General features: G+C 45.2%; 1 protein-coding gene across 1 annotated transcript in view; it reads right to left on the reverse strand.

Annotated features, from left to right (window-relative positions):
• Window positions 1-26437, reverse strand: part of SLX9 (SLX9 ribosome biogenesis factor) — a 208083-nt gene that overhangs the window by 37333 nt on the left and 144313 nt on the right. The window contains exon 4 of the mRNA XM_075318957.1: window positions 4853-5015. Within this exon, the coding sequence (XP_075175072.1) occupies window positions 4853-5015 (163 nt within the window). The remainder of the gene's footprint in view (window positions 1-4852; window positions 5016-26437) is intronic.

Here is a 26437-nt window from a genome sequence, read left to right on the forward strand (position 1 = left end):
TTATGCCACTGGCTTTGATGTTTATATGTCCAGTACATGACAAATGAGGCAGTGATTGGCTGTAGCAGTCACATGCATAATGAACGTGGCACAATATCTTCAGGACCAGCATACAATGATTTGGTAAGAAATAGGTTTTTCTTTAAATTTCACCACATTTCCAGCCGTTTGCCTGAATTTTTTTTCTTTAATTTCAGTTGGTCCTATTAATTTTTGTGTTGTGTGGATAGGAGATAGAACTGAACCTTCTGATCAACTTCTGCTTTAAGGAGACATTGGTGTAAGTCATGATATTACACAATGGTTCTCCTACTAGTGATCTGCAGGTTTTACTGGTAACTAATGAAATCATCCTAATATGTTAACGCGGGTGTTCAAGTTTGGAACGGACGTCTGCAGTCTCTAGGTGAGTGCAGACTTGTGAATCCTCACATCGCGCAGAGCGATCACCGTCAGAATTCTCTGGAGGCGAGACCAAGCAATCATGTGACCGCAAGTATGTGATATGACTATTTCCGGCCACATTCCCCTACACGTGTGTGGCCTTGCTGAATTTATTTGCATATTCCAGTTGGGATATGGTCAAGAGGATACATATTGCACACTAACAGTCATGTGATGGTCCTGGCGCAAGCACTGGACAAGTCGGACTGCAGTCACAAAGAGAAACATAGAGTGACTGCAGACTTCCGTGATAAACCTGGACAACCCCTTTAAGTGTTTGGAGGGTCTCTGTGGAATACATAAAATGGACCTGTCGCCAAATTTAAATATACAAACTGCATAGATTAATTAATAGCTGCTGAGGCTTGTGTACTCACTTAGAAAATCCATGGCATAATAGCTGACTGACTGGTAAAATCTGAGCACTTATGAGCCCAGATAAAGAGCTCAGTGGATGATCCATTCTGTGCTTACCCCGCCTGACTGATAGCTGTAGCTTATACTGGGCAGTGTGAGATCTCAGCAGCAGGGAAGGGACAATGAGAAGCTATCAAACAGAGATTATACAGCCAATCTAAAGGCCCCTTTACACACTGAGACTTTCTAGTGATCCCAACAGCGATCCCGACTTGGCCGGGATCGTTGGAAAGTCTCTAGCAGTCGCTGGTGAACTGTCAAACAGGCCGATCAGGCCAACGACGCAGCAGCGATACGGACCTGCAGAACGACTTAGCTGGAAAGGGAACGCTAGCACGCCTATGGGCTGGGTCGCTAACGATGCCATTGTAACTGTGTCAAACACACCGATACATGATACGCAGCGGAAAACAAATTACCAAAGAATGGTCCTGAACGACTTGTAGCGATCAGCGGGGGCCAGGTCGCTGTTGTGTGTCACACACAGAAATGTCGCTGGGGAGGTCGATATTACGTCACAAAACCGGTGATGTTACAGCGATATCACTAGCGATGTTGCAGTGTGTAAAGGGGCCTTTACATGGATGGAGTTTCAAAGTAGTTACATCAGCCTCAACAGGTTTAAGAGATCTATTTATATGATGATGTATATATTCAGTCATCTATACTCTGATTTGTCACATACTATTAAGTTCCAAATTGCCCCTCGAATTTAAAATCGGCACAAAAATTGGACATCAAGACGGTGAACTGTATTTCTATGTTCAACAACCTGGACAAAGGGCTAAATTCACCATGTGACCAGGAATAGTGTCGGCAGGAATATGGTCAGCCTTCACGGTGTTGCACGGCTATTTCTGTTTGGAGTTTGGCCCCTTCCTTTTAGTGAAATGTAAGATGATAACATAAAATTTTAGACAATTGTATGCTTCCAGTTTGGATAAAGCCTGTTTCTTTTCCAGAATGACATACACAAAGCAAGGTCTATGAAAGCATAGTTAGAGAAATTTAGTGTGGAGGTAACTGAAGCGGCCAGCAGAGAGGCTAAAGAATTGTGTTCCTGCAAATCTAGCAAATCTCCAGCTTAATAAATACGAAAATACAATAATGCAGGAAGAATTGACCAAAATGTAATTAGATCACCTTGTATTTCATTTGGAATATGTAATCTCTATATAAATTGTACTGCAATCATAAAAATCACAAAGGTAATATGCAACGGCAAAGTCAGGAATTGCAAAAGAGTGGAATGTCTGTAATGGTATTGTCCCGTACTGTACCACGAGTAGGTATAAAACACTAAATTGACAAAACAACAAATAAAAAAAAAATCTAATCCCTTCGTACGCCAAACGGATCTAAATGAGATCCTTTGCACGTCACTGGGTCATTTAATCTTCTGCTCTCACAGCATCACATCTGTCCACTAACCATCAATGGCAAGGTCATACAGAGTTATATGCTACAGAAAGAAAGCCGTATTTAGCAAATTTTGCTTATTCTGCGCTACATAAAATTGTAATACCTTATTATTTAATTCCCACAATGTAGGGCAAGCACTGTAAGGCAGGGCTTTCCCTCTATATTTATGATTGATTTTCTATATTTTTATTTATTCATATGTTTTACTCACTTATATAGCGCCTTCATATTCTGCAGGACTTTAAAGACATCATAATCACTGTCTCCTCACAATTTATATTCCCTATCATACAGATCATGTATTTATAATGTGGCTGGAAAACAGTGAACCTAGAAGAGATTCCTGCAAATATACAAACTCCTTGGTGGGAAGTCTTCCCCATGATTGAGCAAAGTACTCAGAGTGAAACGTACGTAGGGAGTCGGAGGTCATCTTCAGGGAATCTTTCTTTGACCTGGCACATATTCCTGCACTGGCATTTTACAAGGTAATTATCTGTGCAACCTCTGTGTCCACAATATATACTGGACTGATCCATTGTGCTCTCAGTCTGTGGGCACATACACACCGGAGGGACATTAGGCAGTAGCATTATCTATCTCCAGTGCCAGTCTATATACCCATACTACTCATCTTTGTATCCGCATTCCATTCTTTATATATACATACTTTGTGTTTTGCATTGTATACATTGTTTACGGTATTTTTGTGTCTTTTTATATATCTATCCATCTGTCTTTTAGGTTCCTTTTCAACCCTGTTTTGTATTATCAAGAATAAAGAATTTGTGCATATATGATTTACCATTTAAGGCTCCCTTTTCTTTCTTTTTTGATTTACTACTAGAGGTATTATGCTAAAATGAGCTGCATAGTATATAGAGACACTGATAACATATAAGCAATGTGTAAGCAATGAGATATATTTAGATCAGTCGCTCTTTTACATTTGTATAAATGCAAACAGATTGTGATACCACCAAACAACACCTGAAAGGTCCACTCAGGGCTACATATAATGGCGCTCAGTGTGCAAGGAAGATGTCCGGAACATAGTCACACAAACACTTCCGCTCAGAAGCCGTTCGCTCGCTATACTTCATAGTATAGAGTATAAGACGCCAGAAAAACAATGGCAAAATCACCGGTGAAGATACTTCAAGAAAACAACCGCTGGCATTTTCTTGAAGTGGCTTCTCCATGAAAACTCGTTAGCTGCACTGACAACTAAAAACCGCCATGTGCACATAAGCTTAGCGGTCTGGACCATTCATATATGTTAATATAGAGAAAGGAACAAAAACCGCTCACCACTGCAGAGACAAGCCTGAATATATCCTCCTGTTAATGTCCTTTAGTCTGGCACGGATTACAGCAGCAAGCTGAGAAGGTAATGGAACAAAACAATGGAAAAGATCCAGCTGGACTCCAAGGGGATGAATAAAAATGCTTCTTTATTTGTAACTTGATTAAAAATAAATGGCAGATGTATACCACAACGCGTTTTGGCGGGACCTGAGGAAGGCACCCCGCCGAAACGCGTTGTGGTATACATCTGCCATTCATCAGTGTGTACAAGCTGGTGTTTTCACTTGAAATATGGATATTTATTTTTAATCAAGTTACCAATAAAGAAGCATTTTTATTTATCCCCTTGGAGTCCAGCTGGATCTTTTCCATTGTTTTATTCATATATGTTAATGCCTGCTCTAAGCTGGAAATTATTTGGGGGAGGGGGAAGGGTACTGAATTTATTTGAGACTAGTCTTTATAATGTTGTGGTGAAAAAGAGAACAACAGAAATCAGAGAAGTCAGCTGTCAGTTTCTGGGTAGAACCGCCATATATTCGGCCAGTGATGGATTAGTAATGCATTCACTTGTACATCCTCCAGTGTGGTAAGAAGCTGCTGAACGCATGCACATACCTGGTACTTTTCTCTTATATGGTCGCTATATGGCGGTATAATTGGTTACAATGCTCTTAGTATTTTGGTTATATACACCTTCACTAACTGAAAGAATAAGGCTGGTTTCACAGATCCGTGTTTGGTTATCTGAGTACAGACTATGATTGACAGACTAGTCACAATACCCCTGACCTGAACCTGAATGTCATGTCTAGTGGATGTAGGTGATGTCATTGTGTCCACTGGATGTAGGTGATGACACTGTATCAAGTGGATGTAGGTGATGTCCTTGTATGTAGTGGATATAGGTGATGTCATCGTGTCTAGTGGATGTAGGTGATGCCACTGTATCCAGTGGATGTAGGTGATGACACTGTATCAAGTGGATGTAGGTGATGTCCTTGTATGTAGTGGATATAGGTGATGTCATTGTGTCTAGTGGATGTAGGTGATGCCACTGTATCCAGTGGATGTAAGTGATGTCGTGTCCAGCAGATGATCTTGATGTCATTATGACGAGCTAATGTAGGATGTAGGTGCTAAATGCTTTCAGTGAAATATCACCTTACAGAAGTAGCGATGGCTTCACCAAATAAAAAAAATTTGCATTGTATCTTTTTTTTCCAGTAATGTAGTAAAATAAGAAAAAAACCTAACTTACTCCTTAGGCTGCTTCCGACGTGCTCTGGGTTTACTAGCAGAGGTTAATTCTGACAGCTCAGGTAAGGCATCCATGAGAGGTTGCAGGTCCCCAACGACTGGTGTAGCTTTTCTCTTGGCCTGTGCTTTTTTTGCCAGCTGAGCCAGTTTAAGAGAATCGATTTCTAAAGAAAATTAAGTTGTGTTAAGATTTATTTGAAATTCCAAGAGGAAAAAAATAACATAATTAGAAAAAATACAAGGAAACAAAGTAAAAAAAAAAAGCTAAGTTTGTAAAGATATAGCAGGACGACAGAACTGAAAACCATTCTAACAGACGTCCAAATGATTAATATCCGTAGCGGCCTTAGTGGACAGGTTATTAACCCCTTCAGCCCCCAGCCTGTTTTCACCTTAAAGACCCGGCCATTTTTTGCAATTCTGACCAGTGTCACTTTGACAGGTTATAACTCTGGAACGCTTCAACGGATCCTGGCAATTCTGAGATTGTTTTTTCGTGACATATTGTACTTCATGTCAATGGTAAATTTAGGCCGATATTTTTTGCGTTTATGTGTGAAAAGTTTGGAAATTTGGCGAACATTTTGAAAATTTCGCAATTTTCAAAATTTGAAATTTTATGCCCATAAATCTGTGAGATATGTCACACAAAATAGTTACTATGTAACATTTCCCACTTGCCTACTTTACACCAGCGCAATTTTCGAAACAAAATTTTTTTCCGTTAGGAAGTTAGAAGGGTTCTAAGTTCATCAGCAATTTTTCATTTTTCCAACAAAATTTACAAAAAAAATTTTTTAGGTACCACATCACATTTGGAGTGACTTTGAGAGGCCTAGGTGACAGAAAATACCCAAAAGTGACCCCATTCTAAAATCTGCACCCCTCACACTGCTCAAAACTACATCCAAGAAGTTTATTAACCCTTTAGGAGCTTTACAGCAACCAAAGCAATGTGGAAGGAAAAAATGAAAATTTTACTTTTTTACACAAAAATGTTACTTTAGCCATAAAATTTAGCATTTTCACAAGGGTATCAGGAAAAATGCACCATAAAATTAATTGTGCAATTTCTCCTGAGTACACCGATATCTCATATGTGGGGGAAATCAATTGTTTTGGCGCACGGCAAGGCTCGGAAGAGAAGGAGCATCATTTGAATTTTTGAAAGCAAAATTGTCTGGAATAATTAGCAGATGCGATGTTGCGTTTGGAGACCCCCTGAGGTGCCTAAACAATGGAGCTCCCCCACAAGTGACCCCATTTTGGAAACTAGACCCCTCATGGAATTTATCTAGATGTTTATTGAGCACTTTGAACCTCTGGGGGCTTCACAAAAGTTAATAACTTTGAGCAATGAAAATAATAAAAAAAAAAAATTACCACGAAATTGTTACTTCAACCAGGTAGCTTTTTTTTTCACAAGGGTATCAGGAAAAATTGCAACATAAAATGTATTGTGCATTTTCTCCTGAGTACACAGATACCTCATATGTGGTGGAAATCAAATGTTTGGGCGCACAGCAGGGCTCGGAAGGCAAGGTGCGACAATTGACTTTTCAAACGCAAAATTGTCTGGAATCGTTAGTGGATGCCATGTTGTGTTTGGAGACCCCCCTGAAGTGCCTAAATAATGGAGCTCCCCCACAAGTGACCCTATTTTGGAAACTAGACCCCTCATTGAATTTATCTAGATGTTTACTGAACACTTTGAACCCCTGGAGGCTTCACAAAAGTTAAGAATGTTCAGCCGTGAAAATATATGTATTTTTTTTTTTACCATGAAATTGTTATTTCAACCAGGTAGCTTTTTTTTCCACAAGGGTATCAGGAAAAAATGCACCATACAATGTATTGTGCAATTTCTCCTGAGTACACAGATACCTCATATGTGGTGGAAAGTAATTGTCTGGGCACACAGCGGGGCTCAGAAGAGAAGGAGCGCCATTTCACAGCAAAATTGGTTGGAATTATTAGCGTAGCGTAGCGCCATTTTGCGTTTGGAGACCCCCTGAGGTGCCTAAACAATGGAGCTCCCCCACAAGTGACCTCATTTTGGAAACTAAACCCCCATGGCATAAATCTACATGGGTAATGAGCACTTTGAACCCTCACGTGCTTCATACATTGAGGCATAAAAACCAAAAAGTACTTTCTTTTTTCCACAAAATGTTATTTTAGGCTCCATTTTTTAATTTGTACAGGGGTAACAGGATAAAGTGGACCGCAAAATTTGTTGGGCAATTTGTTCTGAGTACGCTGATACCTCATATGTGGCAGAAAAACACTGTTTGGGTGCACGGCAGAGCTCCAGAGGAAAGGAGCGTCATTTGACTTTTTAAATGGAAAATTAGCTGGAATCGTTAGCCGCACCATGTCGTGTTTGGAGATCCCCCTGATATGCCCAAACAGTGGAGCTCCCCCACATGTGACCCCATGTTGGAAACTAGACCCCCCCCAATACAAAGAAACATTAGTTTGGCAAAATAAAAAATACAGACGTCAGTAAAAAAAAAAAATATATGCATCTGCAACTGACACTAAGGCAAGCGCCACACGTGAGAGCAATGCACAAATCTCGCATCGCATCACCCGACACAGCCGCACACTGTGCGAGAGTGTGGTGGCTGATGCAGGGGCGGTGGAGCGGCTGATGGGGAGAGTGCAGCGGCAGATGCTGGGGAGTGCAGCGGCAGATGCTGGGGAGTGCAGCGGCAGATGCTGGGGAGTGCAGCGGCAGATACAGGGGAGAGTGGAGCGGCAGATGCAGGGGAGAGTGGAGCGGCAGATGCAGGGGAGAGTGGAGCGGCAGATGCAGGGGAGAGTGGAGCGGCAGATGCAGGGGAGAGTGGAGCGGCAGATGCAGGGGAGAGTGGAGCGGCAGATGCAGGGGAGAGTGGAGCGGCAGATGCAGGGGAGAGTGGAGCGGCAGATGCAGGGGAGAGTGGAGCGGCAGATGCAGGGGAGAGTGGAGCGGCAGATGCAGGGGAGAGTGGAGCGGCAGATGCAGGGGAGAGTGGAGCGGCAGATGCAGGGGAGAGTGGAGCGGCAGATGCAGGGGAGAGTGGAGCGGCAGATGCAGGGGAGAGTGGAGCGGCAGATGCAGGGGAGAGTGGAGCGGCAGATGCAGGGGAGAGTGGAGCGGCAGATGCAGGGGAGAGTGGAGCGGCAGATGCAGGGGAGAGTGGAGCGGCAGATGCAGGGGAGAGTGGAGCGGCAGATGCAGGGGAGAGTGGAGCGGCAGATGCAGGGGAGAGTGGAGCGGCAGATGCAGGGGAGAGTGGAGCGGCAGATGCAGGGGAGAGTGGAGCGGCAGATGCAGGGGAGAGTGGAGCGGCAGATGCAGGGGAGAGTGGAGCGGCAGATGCAGGGGCGGTGGAGCGGCAGATGCAGGGGAGAGTGGAGCGGCAGATGCAGGGGAGAGTGGAGCGGCAGATGCATGGGAGAGTGGAGCGGCAGATGCAGGGGAGAGAGCAGTGGCTGATGGGGAGAGGGGAGCGGCAGATGATGGGGAGAGGGGAGCGGCAGATGCTTGGGCGGTGGAGCGGCAGATGCTGGGGAGAGTGGAGCGGCAGATGCTGGGGAGAGTGGAGCGGCAGATGGGGAGAGAGCAGTGGCTGATTGGGAGAGAGCAGTGGCTGAATGGGAGAGAGCAGTGGCTGATGGGGAGAGGGGAGCGGCAGATGCTGGGCGGTGGAGCAGCAGATGGGGCGAGAGCAGTGACTGATGGGGAGAGGGGAGCGGCAGATGCTGGGGCGGTGGAGCAGCAGATGGGGCGAGAGCAGTGACTGATGGGGAGAGGGGAGCGGCAGATGCTGGGCGGTGGAGCAGCAGATGGGGCGAGAGCAGTGACTGATGGGGAGAGGGGAGCGGCAGATGCTGGGGCGGTGGAGCGGCAGATGGGGCGAGAGCAGTGACTGATGGGGAGAGGGGAGCGGCAGATGCTGGGGCGGTGGAGCGGCAGATGGGGCGAGAGCAGTGACTGATGGGGAGAGGGGAGCGGCAGATGCTGGGCGGTGGAGCGGCAGATGGGGCGAGAGCAGTGACTGATGGGGAGAGGGGAGCGGCAGATGCTGGGGCGGTGGAGCAGCAGATGGGGCGAGAGCAGTGACTGATGGGGAGAGGGGAGCGGCAGATGCTGGGCGGTGGAGCAGCAGATGGGGCGAGAGCAGTGACTGATGGGGAGAGGGGAGCGGCAGATGCTGGGGCGGTGGAGCAGCAGATGGGGCGAGAGCAGTGACTGATGGGGAGAGGGGAGCGGCAGATGCTGGGGCGGTGGAGCAGCAGATGGGGCGAGAGCAGTGACTGATGGGGAGAGGGGAGCGGCAGATGCTGGGGCGGTGGAGCGGCTGATGGGGAGAGTGCAGCGGCCGCCGTGACGCTCTCCTCCCGCTGCGCCACCCCCTGCATCTGACGCCGCTTGCTCTTACTGCTGAGTAGCGGCGTCACATGCAGGAGCGCAGCGGGAGAGTAGCGGCGTCACATGCAGGAGCGCAGCGGGAGAGCAGGGGCGAAGCACATGGAGCAGGGCAGCGGTGGATCGGGGGCTGTGACTCACAGATGGGCACCCGCAGGGATCGCTCTCCTCAGATTCCACGGAGGGAGACGCTGAGGAGAGCGATCTCCTACAGCGAGCTCACCCGGTCCCAGAGGCACGGTGCTGCTTGGAGAAATCGGTCACAAGGCCGATCTCTCCAATCAGAGCTGGGGGCGGGTGCAGTAAAGCTCACTGAGCTCCAGCCAATGGCCAGTGCTGCAGCAGCACTGACATAGCTGGATTTCAATGCTTCAGCCATTTTCAATGGCTGAAACATAACACTGGCTGTGATTGGCTGAACGGCGTTCGTCAGCCAATCACAGCCTCCCTAGGTCCGGGAAGGAGACACCACCCCTCCTGAGGTCAGGTACAAGTCCTCTCCTTCCCGAATCTACAGTTTTTTAAAACCGATCGCGGTGCCCGGTGCTCCGGGGCCGCGATTTCGCCATGACGGATCTATCCGTCATGGGTCTTTAAGTACCAGGGCACCATGACGGCTAGATCCGTCAAAGGTCGTGAAGGGGTTAAAGCAACTGTTACATTTTCTAATTGGATAGTCATTCAGTCTCTCAGAGTATTACATGTACAATGTTGGGTAGTTTCTAAAACATTCTGAACTTTTTCTCCGAGTCCTTTCAAGTACTTCAAGTACAGATTGATTGATTTAGATCCAGCTTAACTTTGTAACACCCATCGGTGTAACTACATTCATGTACATTTCACAATAAGATATCAAAGCCTCATTAATTTCAGATGAAAAAGCAAGAATCCCCTTAAAGCCTAACTACACCTTCACACAGAATATATTTTTCTATTGTACAATTGCTTCCTAAATGAAAAGTTAAGCAACTTTCTAAACAACCTTTGTTAAGAATTTTCTTATCCTATAAGTCCTTTGGTTTTGCAAAAATCTTAGAAGTCCGTTAGAGTTTAGTTCCTGGTTCTAAAAATTAGATTTTTGGTAGTCACTGTAAAACCTGTTTCTCACAGTTTTCATTGGGGAACACAGAACACTGAGATAGTCTACTGCCACCTGGAGGCTGACACAGATATTACACAGAACTACAAGCTCCTCCTCCCCCAGCAGGCTATACCTCACCTTCAGAAACCGGTTTCCTCAGTTTAATGAGAAAGCAGTAGGGGAAGCCAAAAGAATAAGAAATACATAAATAAGAATATCTCAAATATGTGCCATCGGCAAAAATGGGTGAGCATTGTATCCACCAATGAAGACTACGAGAAACAGATTTTACGGTACCAAGAGTACCAAAAATCTATTTTTCTCGATCACTTCATTGGGGGACACGGAACCCTGGGACAGGAAAAGACACACAACAGTAACAAATTATTTTAACATTACAGAACTTACTAATGTACTTCAAAATGAAGGCTCATTAACTACCTGTAAAATCTTCCTGCCCAAGCTTGCATCAGCCCAAAGTGAAGGTATGGATCCTGTAGAAAAAGTATGTACAGATGCCCAGGTAGAGCTGCAGAACCGAAGTCTCATGACGAACCACCCAAGAAACTCCAACCGTCCTAGTGGAGTGTGTCCTGATGTTCAAAGGAGGATCTCTGTCCTTAAACTTATAGGCTTGACTGACGGTCGCTTTAATCCAGTGAGCGATAGCAACCTTAGAAGCGGCCCGGCCCCTATGAGGTCCATCTGGTAGAACAAATAAAGAATCGGACCCCCTAATCAGGCAGTGGCCAACAACTAATATTGTACAGCTATAACCACATCCAGGCTGTGTAATCTCTTTTTTTTAAAGGATGAACTGCAGAAGGACGTAAAGAAGTCAACACAATGCCCTCAAAGGTGGAAGGTAGAAACCACCTTAAGAAGGAAAGTTGGAACTGGCCTTAACACCGACTTGTCGTGATGAAGAACAAAATGAGCGCGGCAAGAAAGTGCCCCCAGTACAGACACCCTTCTAATGGAAGTGATGGCTATAAGAACAGAACCTTCTGGGATAGTAAAAGAGTTGGGATCTCCCTGATAGGCTTGAAAGGGGAGCCCTGAAGGCCCTCTAGAACTAAGTTGAAATACCAGAACTATACGGGTGGCCGATAAGGAGGCCCGATATGTGTTACTCCCTGTAAAAAAAAAATCTGATTTTCAGTTTCGCAGCCAAATTCCTCTGCAAAATAATAGCAAGGGCAGACATCTGGCCCTTAAAATAAATAAGCTCCAGGCCTGATTTCAGTCCTGACTGCAAAAAAGAAAGCAAGGGCAGTAAAGAAAAAGACAATGAGGATATTGACTTGGATTCACCAGTGAAAGACAGTCTTCAAAGTGCAATGGTAAATTTGCTATTTAGAGGACTTCCTAGCCTCAGAACCAAGGCTTCAGCCATGCCATTAAAGAAAGCAGTTGTAAATTCTAGTGATAAAATGCCCCTAGAGATAATAGGTCAGGGCGGATCAGAAGGGGCCACAGAGAATCGCCTAAAAGACTGATGTCTGATTAACAGAGTCTCCAGCGCCATTCCGGAGCCACCAGGATCATTGGAACCCCTGATATTCTTGACCAGTATGGAAGAAGAAGACTAGGCCGGGAAAGAAGAGAGAACCAAGACCAGAGAATCGACTCCGACTGCCTGTGGGTCCCGAGCTCTAGTGCTGAAAACTGGTACTCTTTGTTTAACCTGGATGCCATCAGATCGACGTCCGGAGTGCTCCAGCGAAGGCAAATCTGCCTGAACACTACTGGGAAAAGGGTCTATCTTCTGGCGAATGAGAAATTCCGCCTCCCAACTGTTTACCCCAGGAATGTAAACTGTCATGCTTCAACTCCTCTACTGCCCAGAGGGCTTGCCATTGGTCTCAGAAGAGGGTCATGCAGGCACAGGTCTAATAAGAAACTCTTCGATCTTTCTGGAATCCTTGGGGTTTGTTTGAGCAAGTGGGTACCGCTGGGTCAGGAAATTGACAAACAGGACGGAACTGTAATGCTCTGCACCTTCTAAATAACATACTGGCCTTCGCCTGAGGGAGATAAGTACTGTTCCCACCTGTGGTATCAGGAATAATCTTGTCCAGCCTGGAAACCAAACAAACCAGACCCCTGAAAAGGAAGTCCCTTGAAAGACTTCATTGAAGCCAAGTCCGCCCGCTAGACCTTGAGTCATACTATATGGCGAATAGCTACAAAATTACAGCCTGAACGGAGCATTCTGCAGAATCTGAAGATGCAGAACATAAATATTTACCTGCTTGAGCGATTTGCTCGGTTATCTCATCTAACTCATTAGTCTGTGTCCTAGTCGAAAGGTTATGACAAAGGTACTTAGCCCAAGCTAAAACTGACTTAGCCACCCAAGTGGCAGCGAAAGCCGGGAAAAGGAAGACCCAGCTGCCTCAAAAGCGGACTAAGCTACATACTCAATAGGCCTGTCTGTAGCATCCCTCAATACCACCACCTCAGTGAGGTAATGTGGTGGTTCTAGAAAGGCGAGAAAAATCTTAATTACTTACCAGTAATGGGATTTTCAGTAGCCCATGACAGCACCACCTGAGAGGTAGGTTCCGCCCACATCAGGACAGGAAACCCACTGAGAAAAAGGTGGCACCTCTCCTCCATATCAGTAGGTTTACAGAGCCAGAGAGGACCAACAAAACAAAATCAGAAAATGTTAATCACACCACCACCCAGGAATACACCACTAACGGTAACACTCCCCGAAGGGTGCCCATAACCAGTGAAAAAAAGAGGGGAACTAAGGGTGCTGTCATGGGCTACTGAAATCCCATTACCGGTAAGTAATTAAGATTTTTTTCCCTTCGCCCATGACAGCACCACCTGAGAGATTCTATGGACCACCGCTTGCAGAACCCGTCTACCGAAAGAAAGGTCAGCTGTGGACGATAAGTCAAGTCTATAGTGACGAAAAAATGTAGAAGCAGAGGCCGAAGTGGCGGCCCTGCAAATTTGTTCAACATAGACCTCAGTCCTTCCTTTGCCACTGCCACATCGATCCTAGGAGTTTCGTCCCATGATGTGGTAGCGGCTTCATCAAAGGGATACTTTCTCTTCAAAGAGAAGGAAATCGGCATTCTCTTTTCAGGTTTCTGCCAGTGATCTCTTATCACTTCCTGGATTTTGTGGTGGAAAGGGAAGACCTTCTTCTTCCTACTTTCCAGGCCTCCGAACATAAGGTCCTGTGTAGATTCATGACTCTTATCGTCCACCAGCCCCATAGTAGTGCGGACCGCTTTAACCAGGGATGCTACCTCAGAGGGAGGAAAACACGGCCTGCCACCTTCATCCGAAGAAGAGGACGAGTCAGAGTCTGAGGGAAAGGTAGGGGAAGAAAATCCAGAACCCTTCTCAGAGCTATCGGACTTAGTGAACGATCCAGCCCGCTTCCTAGCTGCCTTCTTATGCTTCTTTGGAGCTGACTCGGATCTGGAGCCTATAGAATTCCGCACTTCAGCCCTTATAATGTCCCGTAACTCCGCCGTGAAACTCGGTGCTTCAGTACACAGGACCTTCTTAATACAGGAGGGACAAAGGTCTTTCCGGTAATCAGAAGCCAGAGTCTCCTTGCACACCCCACATGATCTATAGTTCTTTTTTGAGGTATGCTTTTTGGGCACCTGAGAAAAAATGGGACATAAGGAAACATAAGGAAGCAATAAGACAGTAGGCACTCACCCCCCAAGATGGCGGTGAAATACCATTTTCGGAGGAGATTTATGAGTTCCAGACTTCCTGGAATCAGAGTAACGACCCGCCGGACTGGAGGGGCTTGCCCTGGAAGGGGGGTGATCCCCCCTCTGCTGAGGGTGGGAAGCCTGAGAGTACTTCGGCCTGTCTGGGACATCTTTCCCTGATGGGGAGCTGTCAGCCATCCTAACGGAGGAGATGTACTCACCATATCCCCGCGAGCGTCACATCTTTATATCTCATGAATTTCAAATTTGCCGCCCGAATCCCGTTCCTGGGCGCCGCCATCTTGGCTGACCCCACGCATGCGTGGGGAAGTATTTCCGGGTGTCGCGTCACATCCTCTTCTCCTTCGGCGTGAACAGCAGCAGCAGGGCGCCCAGCTCACGGGCTCCGTGTGAGGACACCGCCGGGGGAGACGCAGAGCCGAGCTCCTGCTCCAGGCTCGCACCCCACCACCGCATAAGTATAAAGCCCTGGGGAGGTGCTTCCAGGCCGGAATGCCGGCTTTTGGTAAGTACCAATCTTGCACATCGGGTCAGACCTGGGAGAATCCGTGGGTTCGTCCCATCAGGACAGGAAACCAAACTGATGTGGATGAGAGGTGCCACCTTTTTATCAGTGGGTTTCCTGTCGTGATGTGGGCGGAACCTATCTCTCAGGTGGTGTGGTCATGGGCGAAGGGGAAAAATTACCCTGCTCCAGCAACCCCCAGCACGCCACCAGGTAAGACATGTTTGCAAAAGACACTAACTCAAACTGAAAGAAAAAAAAACGGAGGAGGTCTGTTCCGGCAGGTGAGGTATAGCCTTCTAGGGAGGAGCTTTTAGTTCTATGTAATATCTGTGTCAGCCTCTAGGTGGGAGTAGACTTCGGTGTGACCCAAAAAAGCGACCGAGAAATCAATTTTTCCTTCGTCTCTCATTTTCAGAGATAACAGCAGGGACCTGGTGGCTGAACACAGATTTCAACAAAAAAAAAAGCAGGAGAGAAAGCATGTACAGTCTCCGGGAGGCCAAAGAAAACATTATAGAAAAGAAGGAAAGCACATGAGGAGGAAAAAAAAACAAAAACGTGGAATAGAAGCTGATGCATAAAAAAGTGAAGGCAGAAGGACCCTACATACATACAGAACTCACATCCAGATTATATTACTGGAAAAGTATAATCTGAAAATTGTTCAGGCTGCAAACTGCATATCAAGAGGTGTGAAAATGATTGATCACTGCAGAATAAAACTTAGCGCAAAACTATTTAAATGGGAACTTTCAACAAACTGTGCATAAATCAATAATACAGGAGGATAGAAATATATCTTCTTATCAGATAAATTTGCTTCCTCTCTGGCTTAGAAGACATTACTTATTCTCCCCCTACCTCCAGAACTTGCCATCCCCTTTGAAACTTCAGCTCACATCAGCCTTGCTCAGACAAGACAAATTACCAGATCCCTGTGGTGTCACGTGGCACAGCCCATAACACCCTATAGAAGGGATTGCAAACCTGTGGTTTGGGAACCACATGTGACCATGCAGTGTGGCTCGTGGCTATCTGCTAATTTGGTGCATTAGCACTAGGTCTAGCAAAGAGTTACCAAGAGCAGGCCTCCAGATGGTGACTTTTGTGAGTAGCACCAGACTGAAGAGTAGATCTGGATGCATATACACTGGGGTTGTGGTTGGAGAGATAAATTAACTAAGTGCCAAGCTAGAGGTGGGATGATTCTGCCAGATAGAAGGGTTGCTTGAAGCTGGAGGAAAGTCGTGGGAATGCAAGAGTACTAAATGTGGGTAAGGTGGGAACCCTCAGTTGTACGTATACTGCCTCAGCGAGCGTCGGCTGTTGTTACTTCGATAATGGGGGCTCTGGGTGTCACTACTGTAGCAGAGGCACAAACTGGATGTTACTAGTCAGAAGGGCTCTGGTTGTGACTTGCAACCCTTTCTCAGAGCTGAATACATCTCTCAGTATAAGAAATGTTGGGGATCACTACCCTATTGAGAGGGGGGTGGGAGGACGAGAGAAAAGCAGTGTATAGAAACAGGAGGAAGGAGAGACAAAAATCATTTTGCATTTTCAAACAAGTCTTTTATTTCAACCCTGAACCCTAATGCTGTGATTTCCTCCATGCTGTTGCTGCTTAGCATAAGTATTATACAATCAATTTACTTTTTCACTAGCAGGACCTGTGTAAGGTCATACCCATGTGGCCAGATAGCGCGGGGCCTAAGCAAACAGAAAAATGTTGCTTCCTGGTATCAGCTTTGTTGGCTGAGGCCACACTCCTTATGTCACATGGGTATGACCTCACAGGTCCTGCTAGTGAAAAAGTAAATCCATGGTATAATACTTATGCTAATTCTAACAGGGGGAGGGGATAACTCTCAATACCCCCAGATATTATCTGATCCTCAGCTGCTGTCACTCAAGAAGCAGCAAATTTTATAAACTTTACTTTCTTGGATTTCAAAACCTAAACATCCGAGCTGACCACTACAGGTATGTATAGAATCAGCCTGATAGTGCCAGTATAACACTGGCTTTTGGTTATATATGAAAATCCTGGGGATTGGTTCCCTTTAAGAAATTGACGATTAAGAAAGCATAACTATTTGTTTCTGGCCATCTCTAAAGAGAATGTTTAGGACGTAGGTTACAGAGTGGATAACTGCTATGGTGAAAGGCTTCACATGCTAAATAAGAGGGGGTCAGCTTGGATTGAAGAGCAGGGAAGCCAGGCACAAAGTGGAATTAAAGACAGATGTTGAGGTGCAATAGAAACATGCTGATGACACACAGTAAATTACCCACCCCAGCTATCACTGTGCGTTGGAACAGCTGTGATGGCTCGCTTCCATGATTTGCTTCTATGTCTATGCTTACGTGGGCTCTGAATCTAAACTAAGCTGCTCTTAAATAAGGGGAGTTAAAAAAATGAAACCTTCTGTTGCTTTTGGGTATCCGACCTAGCCAGTTGTAAAATACGGCGAATATATATAAAATATATAATCCATTGTAACCCTTTCAGACCTAGGAGGCCACAATATGTTCTTATTTTTCACTTTTCAACTAGCATTGGAAGCTGAATGCTAGAAATAGCAACCGCACACTACACTACATCTATATATTCCCGGGATTAAATGTTTGTGGTCGCATAAAGCTATTATTCTTGTAATGGGTGTAGTAGTTGTCAGCTATGTCTAAAGGATAGTTCTTATCACTTCCCCAGCAGACATTCAGTCCATCTTCAGCAGTCAGGCTTTCATCTCACAGCAATTGTCAAGACTGTTTATATATATATATATATATATATATATATATATATATATATATATATATATATATATATATATTTATATAAAAAAAAGAAGAAGAAGAAGAAATGGGTAGTTGGGGTAATCAAAGTGGTATCCCCAGGATGAAGAGTCCAATTACAAAGGATCAGGAAAGTGAGTGTATGCTGTATGTATCAGTACTATCACCAGGAATTTCGGGCACCATACTGGTAACTTTTTTGGATCACCTTGAGACTCCACCTAGGCACCACCTCCACTCTTCGTCCCTCCCACAACCCCACTGCCCACTCTTGGAAAAACTCCACTTCTGCACCACGTCCTCACCAATCACACATTGTGCGCACTAGGCATTTTTAGCTGCGTTTTTTTACCGCGTTTTTGTGCTGAAAACGCAGTGACATTGCTTCCCCAGCAATGTCAATGGGTTTTCAGAAGTGCTGTCCTCACACAGCGTTTTTTTTAGCTGCGTTTTTGTGGTGACCCGGGGCAGGACCTTGCTTGCAGGACCTGGCGGTGGATCACATGATGCAGTCACCTGACGCATCAGCTGATCGTAGTCTCGCCGGCTTTTTCGCGCCCGGCCGGCTATCAGCTGATCCTGCCGTCAGGGGACTTCATCAGCTGATTACCGGCAGCTCCTGCAGCGATCGGACGGGATCAGACTCCTGTCCAATCGATCGCTGCAGGAGCTGCCGGTAATCAGCACAGCACATAAGTGAGTATTATTTTTTTTTTTTCTACTGATGCATAAGCTGATTGTATAATCGGCTTTTATACAATCAGCTGATGTGTGATGTGATTCACATCCTGGAACCTGACACATCATCTGATCGCTTTGCCTTCCAGCAAACCGATCAGATGATATTGGATCCGGATTGGACGGCGCGGGACCCTGACCCAGGATTACTGCAGATGGGGGGTTCTTTATTTCAATAAAGATGGAGTCACTAATTGTGTTGTGTTTTATTTCTAATAAAAATATTTTTCTGTGTGTTGTTGTTTTTTTTTTTTTATCATTACTAGAAATTCATGGTGGAAATGTCTAATATTGGCGTGACACCATGAATTTCGGGCTTAGGGCTAGCTGATAATATACAGCTAGCCCTAACTCCATTATTACCTAGCTAGCCACCCGGCTTCAGGGCAGCTGGAAGAGTTGGATACAGCGCCAGAAGATGGCGCTTCTATGAAAGCGCCATTTTCTGGGGCGGCTGCGGACTGCAATTCGCAGTGGGGGTGCCCAGAAATCTTGGGCACCCTGCACTGTGGATTCCAATCCCCAGCTGCCTAGTTGTACCCGGCTGGACTCAAAAATTAGGCGAAGCCCACGTCATTTTTTTTTTTTTAATTATTTCATGAAATTCATGAAATAATTAAAAAAAAAGGGCTTCTCTATATTTTTGGTTCCCAGCCGGGTACAAATAGGCAGCTGGGGGTTGGGGGCAGCCCGTACCTGCCTGCTGTACCCGGCTAGCATACAAAAATATGGCGAAGCCCATGTCATTTTTTTTTTCTTTTTGGGCAAAAAACTGCATACAGTCCTGGATGGAGGATGCTGAGCCTTGTAGTTCTGCAGCTGCTGTCTGCTCTCCTGCATACACTAGTGAATGGAGGATGCTGAGCCTTGTAGTTCTGCAGCTGCTGTCTGCTCTCCTGCATACAATGAACATTTTGAAGAAGGAAATGACATCAGACCTTTTTTTTTTTTTTTCATCAACAATCTTTAATGGCATTGTGCACTGATTAAAAACGCAGTGAGCCAAAACGCAGCAAAAAACGCACCAAATCGCGGCAAAAACGCATGCGTTTTTGCCGCGTTTTTTTAGCCGCGGATGCGTTTTTTGAGACAAAAACGCACATAAAAACGCAGTGTGAAAAAAACGCCTAGTGCGCACATACCCTAACAGTTCTCTTCAAAATCCTTAACACATAGCCACCACCTTTTGTTTTGGCCAAAAGATTTTTTTTAAGCCGCCCACTACGACAAGGTAGATTCCTCTGGCAGGGCTCTACTCTAACCTATTAATTTTTTTTTAAAAGATCCAATACTCTTTGTAGGTATATTTTTCGAGAGAATGTGTCACATAGATTTTTTAAAGTAACTGAAACCAGATTGAGTTAATTTTTTAATAATCTGTATTTCTGATTGCAGATTATCGCAATCTCCCAGATTATAAAAGTCCGGATCCGCGCGGGTTACCAGATACCCATGCACCGATCTCCGGGTACCTATCTGGATCCGGTCACCTGGGTAGTTTAAAAAAAAATAAATAAATAAATAAATAAAAGGAAAAAGAAGGAAAATAAGAATAAAGCAATCGTGTTATACTTACCAGTCTCCGCATAGCTGTTACACTACTTCCAGGGCCGCTCATTACCCTTATGTATATGCACTGCTTCTCCCACCCACGGGGCAGTCCCGGCGTCTGTTTTTGGTTGCAGTCATCCTGTGTGACAGCGTGTCTGACTGCTTGGAATCGCACACCCCGTCTGTTTATGCATAGTGGTGTAAAAATAAATAAATTAATTGGCGTAGGGTCCCCCCCATTTTATGATACCCATACAGCTGCAGCCCCCAACCATGAGCTTATCTTGGCTGTGTATCAAAATAAGAGGGGATCCCATGCAGATTTTTCTTTCATTATTTAAAAAATTTTAAAAAATGGAGTGCGGTATATCTCCAATTTTGATACCCAGGCATGATAAAGCCTCATGCTGCTATTTTTAGCTTGGGGGGAGCCCGATAACCATGGGTCTACCTGGCCTGAAAACACCAGCGTCCAGCTGTTGACTTTATTGTGGCTGGATATGAAAATTGGAGGGACTGCACACCGGTTTTTTTTTTTTTTTTAAATTGTTCAAATAACGGAAAAAAAAACCCTGCATGCGGTCCCTCTTATTTTGATACACAGCCAAGATAAGCAGACGGCTATGGGCTGCAGATGTATGCATAATCTGTGCTGAATATCATAATATGGGGGGGACCCTACGCCAGTTTTTTTATTTATTTATTTTTACAGCTATATAAAACACACCCAGGCAGTGTCTCTGATTGAAAGTTGTCAACACAGGTTGGGGGGGCGCATCTGACTGCAACCAAACAGAGATGCTAAATGTACGGTGGGTGAGGAAAGCAGTGAATATGTATGAAGGATAATGAATGGCCCCAGAAGTAGTGTAAAAAAGTACAAAGTGCTTGCTCTAATCCTCCTATCCCTTCTACCACCATTTTTAAGCTCCTGATTCGGGTCCCCATAGGACTTATAGGGGAACTGGCGTCTGGCCACACCTTAATTGGGTTTTCATTTTTTATTTATTTTTTTTTTTTTTAACAAAATTGGACCCACTGATCCCGGGTAGCCGTGAGTCTGCCCTTCACTAGTGTTGACAGCTTCAAGGCACCTCCTGTATGGAGAAACTACCGTAGTCGCATAGCTCAGGTGTGATTTTTGCCCATTCTTACACACACACACACACACACACACACACACACACACTTACTTCAAATCCCGAAGTTTCCGTGAACTCTATTGGATGCAGGTTAGGCGATTGGTTGGGCCATTCAAGGAGCTTTTATTTTCTCTTTCTCTCAAACAATTAAGAGTTTCCTTGGCTGTGTGTTTGAAGTAATTTGCGCTGCTGAAATGTCCAACATTGTTTCATCTTCATCATTCCGGTAGATGGCAGATTTTAATCAAGAACGTTTCGGTACATTTGTCCATTCATCCTTCCTTCAATTGTAAGTAGTTTTCCAGTGCCGTATGCTGAATAACAGCCTCACACCATGATGTTCCCACTTCCAAACTTCACTGTTGCTATGGTGTTTTGGGGTGATATGAAGTGCCTCTTGGCCAACAAATATGGTGTGTATTATGGCATCCAAAGAGTTCAATTTTGTAGTCATCTGACCAGACTATGTTCTTCCGGTATTTCACAGGCTTGTCTAAATGTTGCTGAGCAAACTTTAAAAGCGCTTGAACATGCTATTATGCAGTTATTAAACCCTTATTACCCATATTTCCACCGCATCAGGGCATTCGGGAAGAGCCAGTAAAGAGCCGAGCTTGTCACATCTAATGAATGTGACAATTCCGGGCAGCGGGAGGCTGATATTTTTAGGCTGGACCTCCCGAGCCTGAGAATACAGCCCCAGCTGTCAGCTTTACCTTGGCTGGGTATCAAAATTGAGGGGACCGCACATCGTTTTTAATTATTTATTTAAATAACTAAAAAAAAATAAAAAATAAAAAAAAGCTGCATGTGGTTCTTCTTAGGCCAGAGTCACACTTGTGAGGTACTTGCACAAGTCTCGCATCGCATCATCCAGCACGGCCGCACACTCTCCTAACAGAAGCGGTTTGCCTGCATGTAGTTCTATGCAGCTGCACGCTCATGTCTGGAGAGCGTCAGGGAGTGCTGGGTGATGCGATGCAAGACTCGCGGAAGTGTGACTCCGGTCTTATTGTGCGCTCACAAGAACCGTATGACTCGCATGAGTCTCGCATCGCATCACCAGGCAGTCGCACACTCTCCAGACACAAGTGTGCAGCTGCATAAAACTACATGCAGATGCACGCTCCTGTCAGGAGAATGTGCGACTGCCTGGTGATGCGATGCGAGACTCGCGCATGTGTGTAACTCCGGCCTTAATTTGATATACAGCCATGATAACGCCCGACAGCTGGAGGCTGCAGCCATGAGCTTTATCTGTGTTGGTATCAGAATACGGGGACAATACACCGATTGTTTTATTTATTCATTTATTTTTATACCAAGATACTCACCCGCAGACAGTTGCACTGCTTTCTCCGCCTACTGGCCATCCTGCCGCCTGTGATTGGTTCCAGTCAGCTGACATGCTGCCACTCAGGGTGGGGGCGCATCTAAGTGCAACCAATAATACACGCCAGTGGGCGGGGAAAGCAATGAATATTCAATGAGGGTTAATTGTCGGCTCCAGAAGGGAAAACATGACCTGGAAGTAGCTTGCCACCATGGCGGAGTTTTAGTGAGTAAACCGCGCGCGCTCCTACCCCCTATTCCTTCTACCAACATTTTTAATCTCCGGATTCTGGTTCCCATAGACTTATCATAGACGTAACAGATCCCGGACTGGATCCGGTATTTTTTTTTTAAATTCAGCAGGGACCCGCCGGTCCCTGTTTTCTGCGAGTACGACCAGTTCTAACAATTGTACCTGCTGATTCCAGGTGTTTCTTTAGCTCTTGGCTCTTTGATAACTCTTCTGATAATCTTTTCCCTCCTCTGTCTGAAATCTTGCAGGGAGCACCTGGTTGTGGCCTGTTTATGGTGAAATGATGTTCTTTCCACTTCTGCATTATGGCCCCAACCGTGCTCACTGGAACCTTCAGTAGTTTAGAAATTCTTCTGTAACCAATGCCATCAGTGATTTTTACAACAATAACATTGTAAGGGTCTTGAGACAGCTCACTGCTTTTACCCAGATGTTTCTTGTGTGGCACCCAAGTAATGAGAAACCTTTTTATAGGTCATTAGATGAACCAGATGATATTTTTTTACTAAGTGGCAGGACTGCTTTCTAATCACATAGAAATTTCTGCTGGTGTCATGACTTTCCATGGCTTACGTACCTATCTTTCTTCATGTGTCATACACCCCCCCCCCCCACCCCCATAAGTAAATTATCATTGTTAGACATAGGTTAATTTAAGACAACTATTGTTTGATTTCTTTGATGGTGTGGATTGGATGACTTGGTACCGACATCTAGTGAGAAATTCATGTCAATAGCATCTTAAGAAGTATATTTACTTAGAAAATGGATGTGTTCAATATTTATTTCACCAGCTCAGTGGTTAGCACTCTAGTCTTGCAGCGCTGGGCTCCTGGGTTTTAATCACACCAAGGACAACATCTGCAGGCAGTTTGTATGTTCTCCACGTGTTTGCTGGGTTTTCTACGGGTTCTCAGTTTTCTTCCACACTTCAAAAAACATACTGGTGGAGAATTTAGTTTGTGAGCCCCAATGAGAACAGACATAACTATATCTGTAAAGAATTGTGGACTTAATAGCACTATATAAGTGAGAGAAAAAAATTCTTGGACTTTTTTTTTTTTTAATTCATTGGTGGACAATCCCTTTAAAATATTGAGCACACATTTAAATAACACAAGGGTCAGATTAGAAAGACAGACCGATAGATGTGTATAATTCATTTTATTTTTTTCTCCACACATCTTTACAACACTGACAGAACAGATGGTTAAATCAAGAACGAAACAGCAGATTGAGAATTTTTTTTCATTTTATTATGAATCTCCAAGTTATTCATTCTTGTCATTCCTGTGGACGTGGCTGACTACGTGCTGCACATCCCAAACACAAGAGTCTGCTATTGTAAAGGATCATTCCTCGAAGGCTGTAAAGAGCGGTACACATGTACGCAGCAATACACACTGCTGTTCAGACTTACACAGACCAGGAATTTGTGACACTCAGACTATAGAAAAATAATGTTTCCCATAAATATTGGAAATAGAACCAGAAACCCACAGCTAAAGAATAGTATAAGGGTAAGTGCACATGTTCAGTATTTGTAGCAGATTTTTCTGCTGCACATACTGAAATGTTGTCAGGAAAAACACTGCATAAAATATGCCAATATTTGCTGCTTATACCCCCTTGAAGGGATGAAAAACTCTGCAAAAACTATGAAAGAATTGACATGAAAAGACATGCATGTGCATGAGCGTTCAACATTTCTCACTTTGCTGGTACTGTAAAATGCTGTGTTTTACAGTGGGAAAACACTCAGCAAAAAGCTGTCGGACAAACAAGGTTACCCTCTCTCGATTGTCGCATATACGTGAATCACCCGAAGAGTCAGGTGTACTGTACTGGGAGAGCAGAACGAGACCCTGCCAAACTCATCTGGCAGCGGTTTATCTGGCTGGAGAACAGGAGTTCAATCCGCCGATCCTCATCTTCCCTGATATCATCTGTCAAGGAAAAGTTGGGTGCCCTCGCACATTGGGTGGTCAGCGGCTTTGGCAGACTATAATCTAATATGTATGGGGGAAGGCTTTAGACCCAAAGACACAAACTCTGAAGTCTTAGGCTAGGTTCACGCACTGCGTTTTTTTGACGCTGTGTTTTTGTGCGTTTCTTGCGGCAAAAAACGCACCCGCATCAAAAACCGCGTAAAAAACGCGCGCGTTTTGGTGCGTTTTTTGCTGCGTTTTTGCTCACTGCGTCTTTATGCGTTTTTTGTCAGTGAACAAAAAAAAAAAAAAAAAGGTCTGATGTCATTTCCTTCTTCAATATGTTCTTCATTCTCCACTAGTGTATGCAGGAGAGCAGACAGCTGCAGAACTACAAGGCTCAGCATACTCCATCCAATAGTGTATGCAGGAGAGCAGACAGCAGCTGCAAAACTACAAGGCTCAGCATACTCCATCCAATAGTGTATGCAGGAGAGCAGACAGCAGCTGCAAAACTACAAGGCTCAGCATCCTCCTTCCAGGACTGTATGCAGGATTTCTTTGCCCCCCCCCCCCAAACAAAAAAAATGACATGGGCTTCGCCATATTTTTGTATGCTAGCCGGGTACAGCAGGCAAGTACGGGCTGCCCCCAACCCCCAGCTGCCTATTTGTACCCGGCTGGGAACCAAAAATATAGAGAAGCCCTTTTTTTTTTAATTATTTCATGAAGTTCATGAAATAATTAAAAAAAAAAAAATGACGTGAGCTTCGCTTAATTTTTGTGTCCAGCCGGGTACAACTAGGCAGCTGGGGATTGGAATCCACAGTGCAGGGTGCCCATGCTTTCTGGGCACCCCCGCTGCGAATTGCAGTCCGCAGCCACCCCAGAAAATGGTGCTTTCACAGAAGCGCCATCTTCTGGCGCTGTATCCAACTCTTCCAGCTGCCCTGATGCTGGGTGGCTAACTGGGTAATAATGGGGTTAGGGCTAGCTGTATATTATCAGCTGGCCCTAAGCCCGAAATTCATGGTGTCACGCCAATATTAGACATGGCCACCATGAATTTCTAGTAAAGATAAAAAAACCACAACACACAGAAAAATATTTTTATTAGAAATAAAACACAACACAATTAGTGACTCCATCTTTATTGAAATAAAGAACCCCCCCTCCGCAGTAATCCTGGGTTAAGGGTCCCGCGCCGTCCAATCCGGATCCAATATCATCTGATCGGTTTGCTGGAAGGCAAAGCGATCAGATGATGTGTCAGGTTCAAGTGCCTGAATCACATCACACATCAGCTGATTGTATAAAAGCCGTTTATACAAATGCATCGGTGCAAAAGAAAAAAAAAAATACTCACTTATGTGCTGATTACCGGCAGCTCCTAGAGCGAGTTTGATCCCGTCCGATCGCTGCAGGAGCTGCCGGTAATCAGGGATGAAGTCTCCTGACGCATCCGCTGATAGGTTAAACCGGCCGGCCGCTGGCGTCACCCCGAGACTTACGATCAGCTGATACGTCAGGTGACTGCATCAGGTGATCCATCGCCAGGTCCTGCATCCTGCAGGCATACGTACCCGGGGAGACTGCACACACCCGGAGCGGCGGTATCGGGAGGAGGATCTGGGAGCAGGCATGGCACCGGGAGTCTGCAGACAGGTGAGTATGACTTTTTTTTTTTCTACTGTTCACTTTTGATTTCGCAGCCGCTTCCACCTCCCGCCCGAACATGGCGCCGCACGGCAGCATACATGCACAGGACGGGAGGTGGACGCAGCGGTGACGGTACCGGGAGGATTCACGCTTCTGTGTTTACTGACAGAAGGAATCCTCTTCCTGTACATGTCACTTTTCTACCCACCTCCTGCGTTTATAGCTGCTTTTTTGGTCTTAGAAACGTACCAAAATGCACCAAAACGCAGCTATTTGCGTTTCTCATTGCGTTTTTCAACATCCCATTGCACTCAATGGATGAAAAGCGCAGTGGAAAACTCGGGAATAATTGACATGCTGCGTTTTTGTGGCACCACAAAAACGCAGCTGAAAAAAAACGCTGTGTGGGGACAGCAAAAATGAAAACTCATAGACTTTGCTGGGGAAGCAAAGTCATGCAGT

The sequence above is a fragment of the Anomaloglossus baeobatrachus genome, chromosome 7 (genome assembly GCF_048569485.1).
Source record: "Anomaloglossus baeobatrachus isolate aAnoBae1 chromosome 7, aAnoBae1.hap1, whole genome shotgun sequence".
NCBI classification, from domain to species: Eukaryota; Metazoa; Chordata; class Amphibia; order Anura; family Aromobatidae; genus Anomaloglossus; species Anomaloglossus baeobatrachus.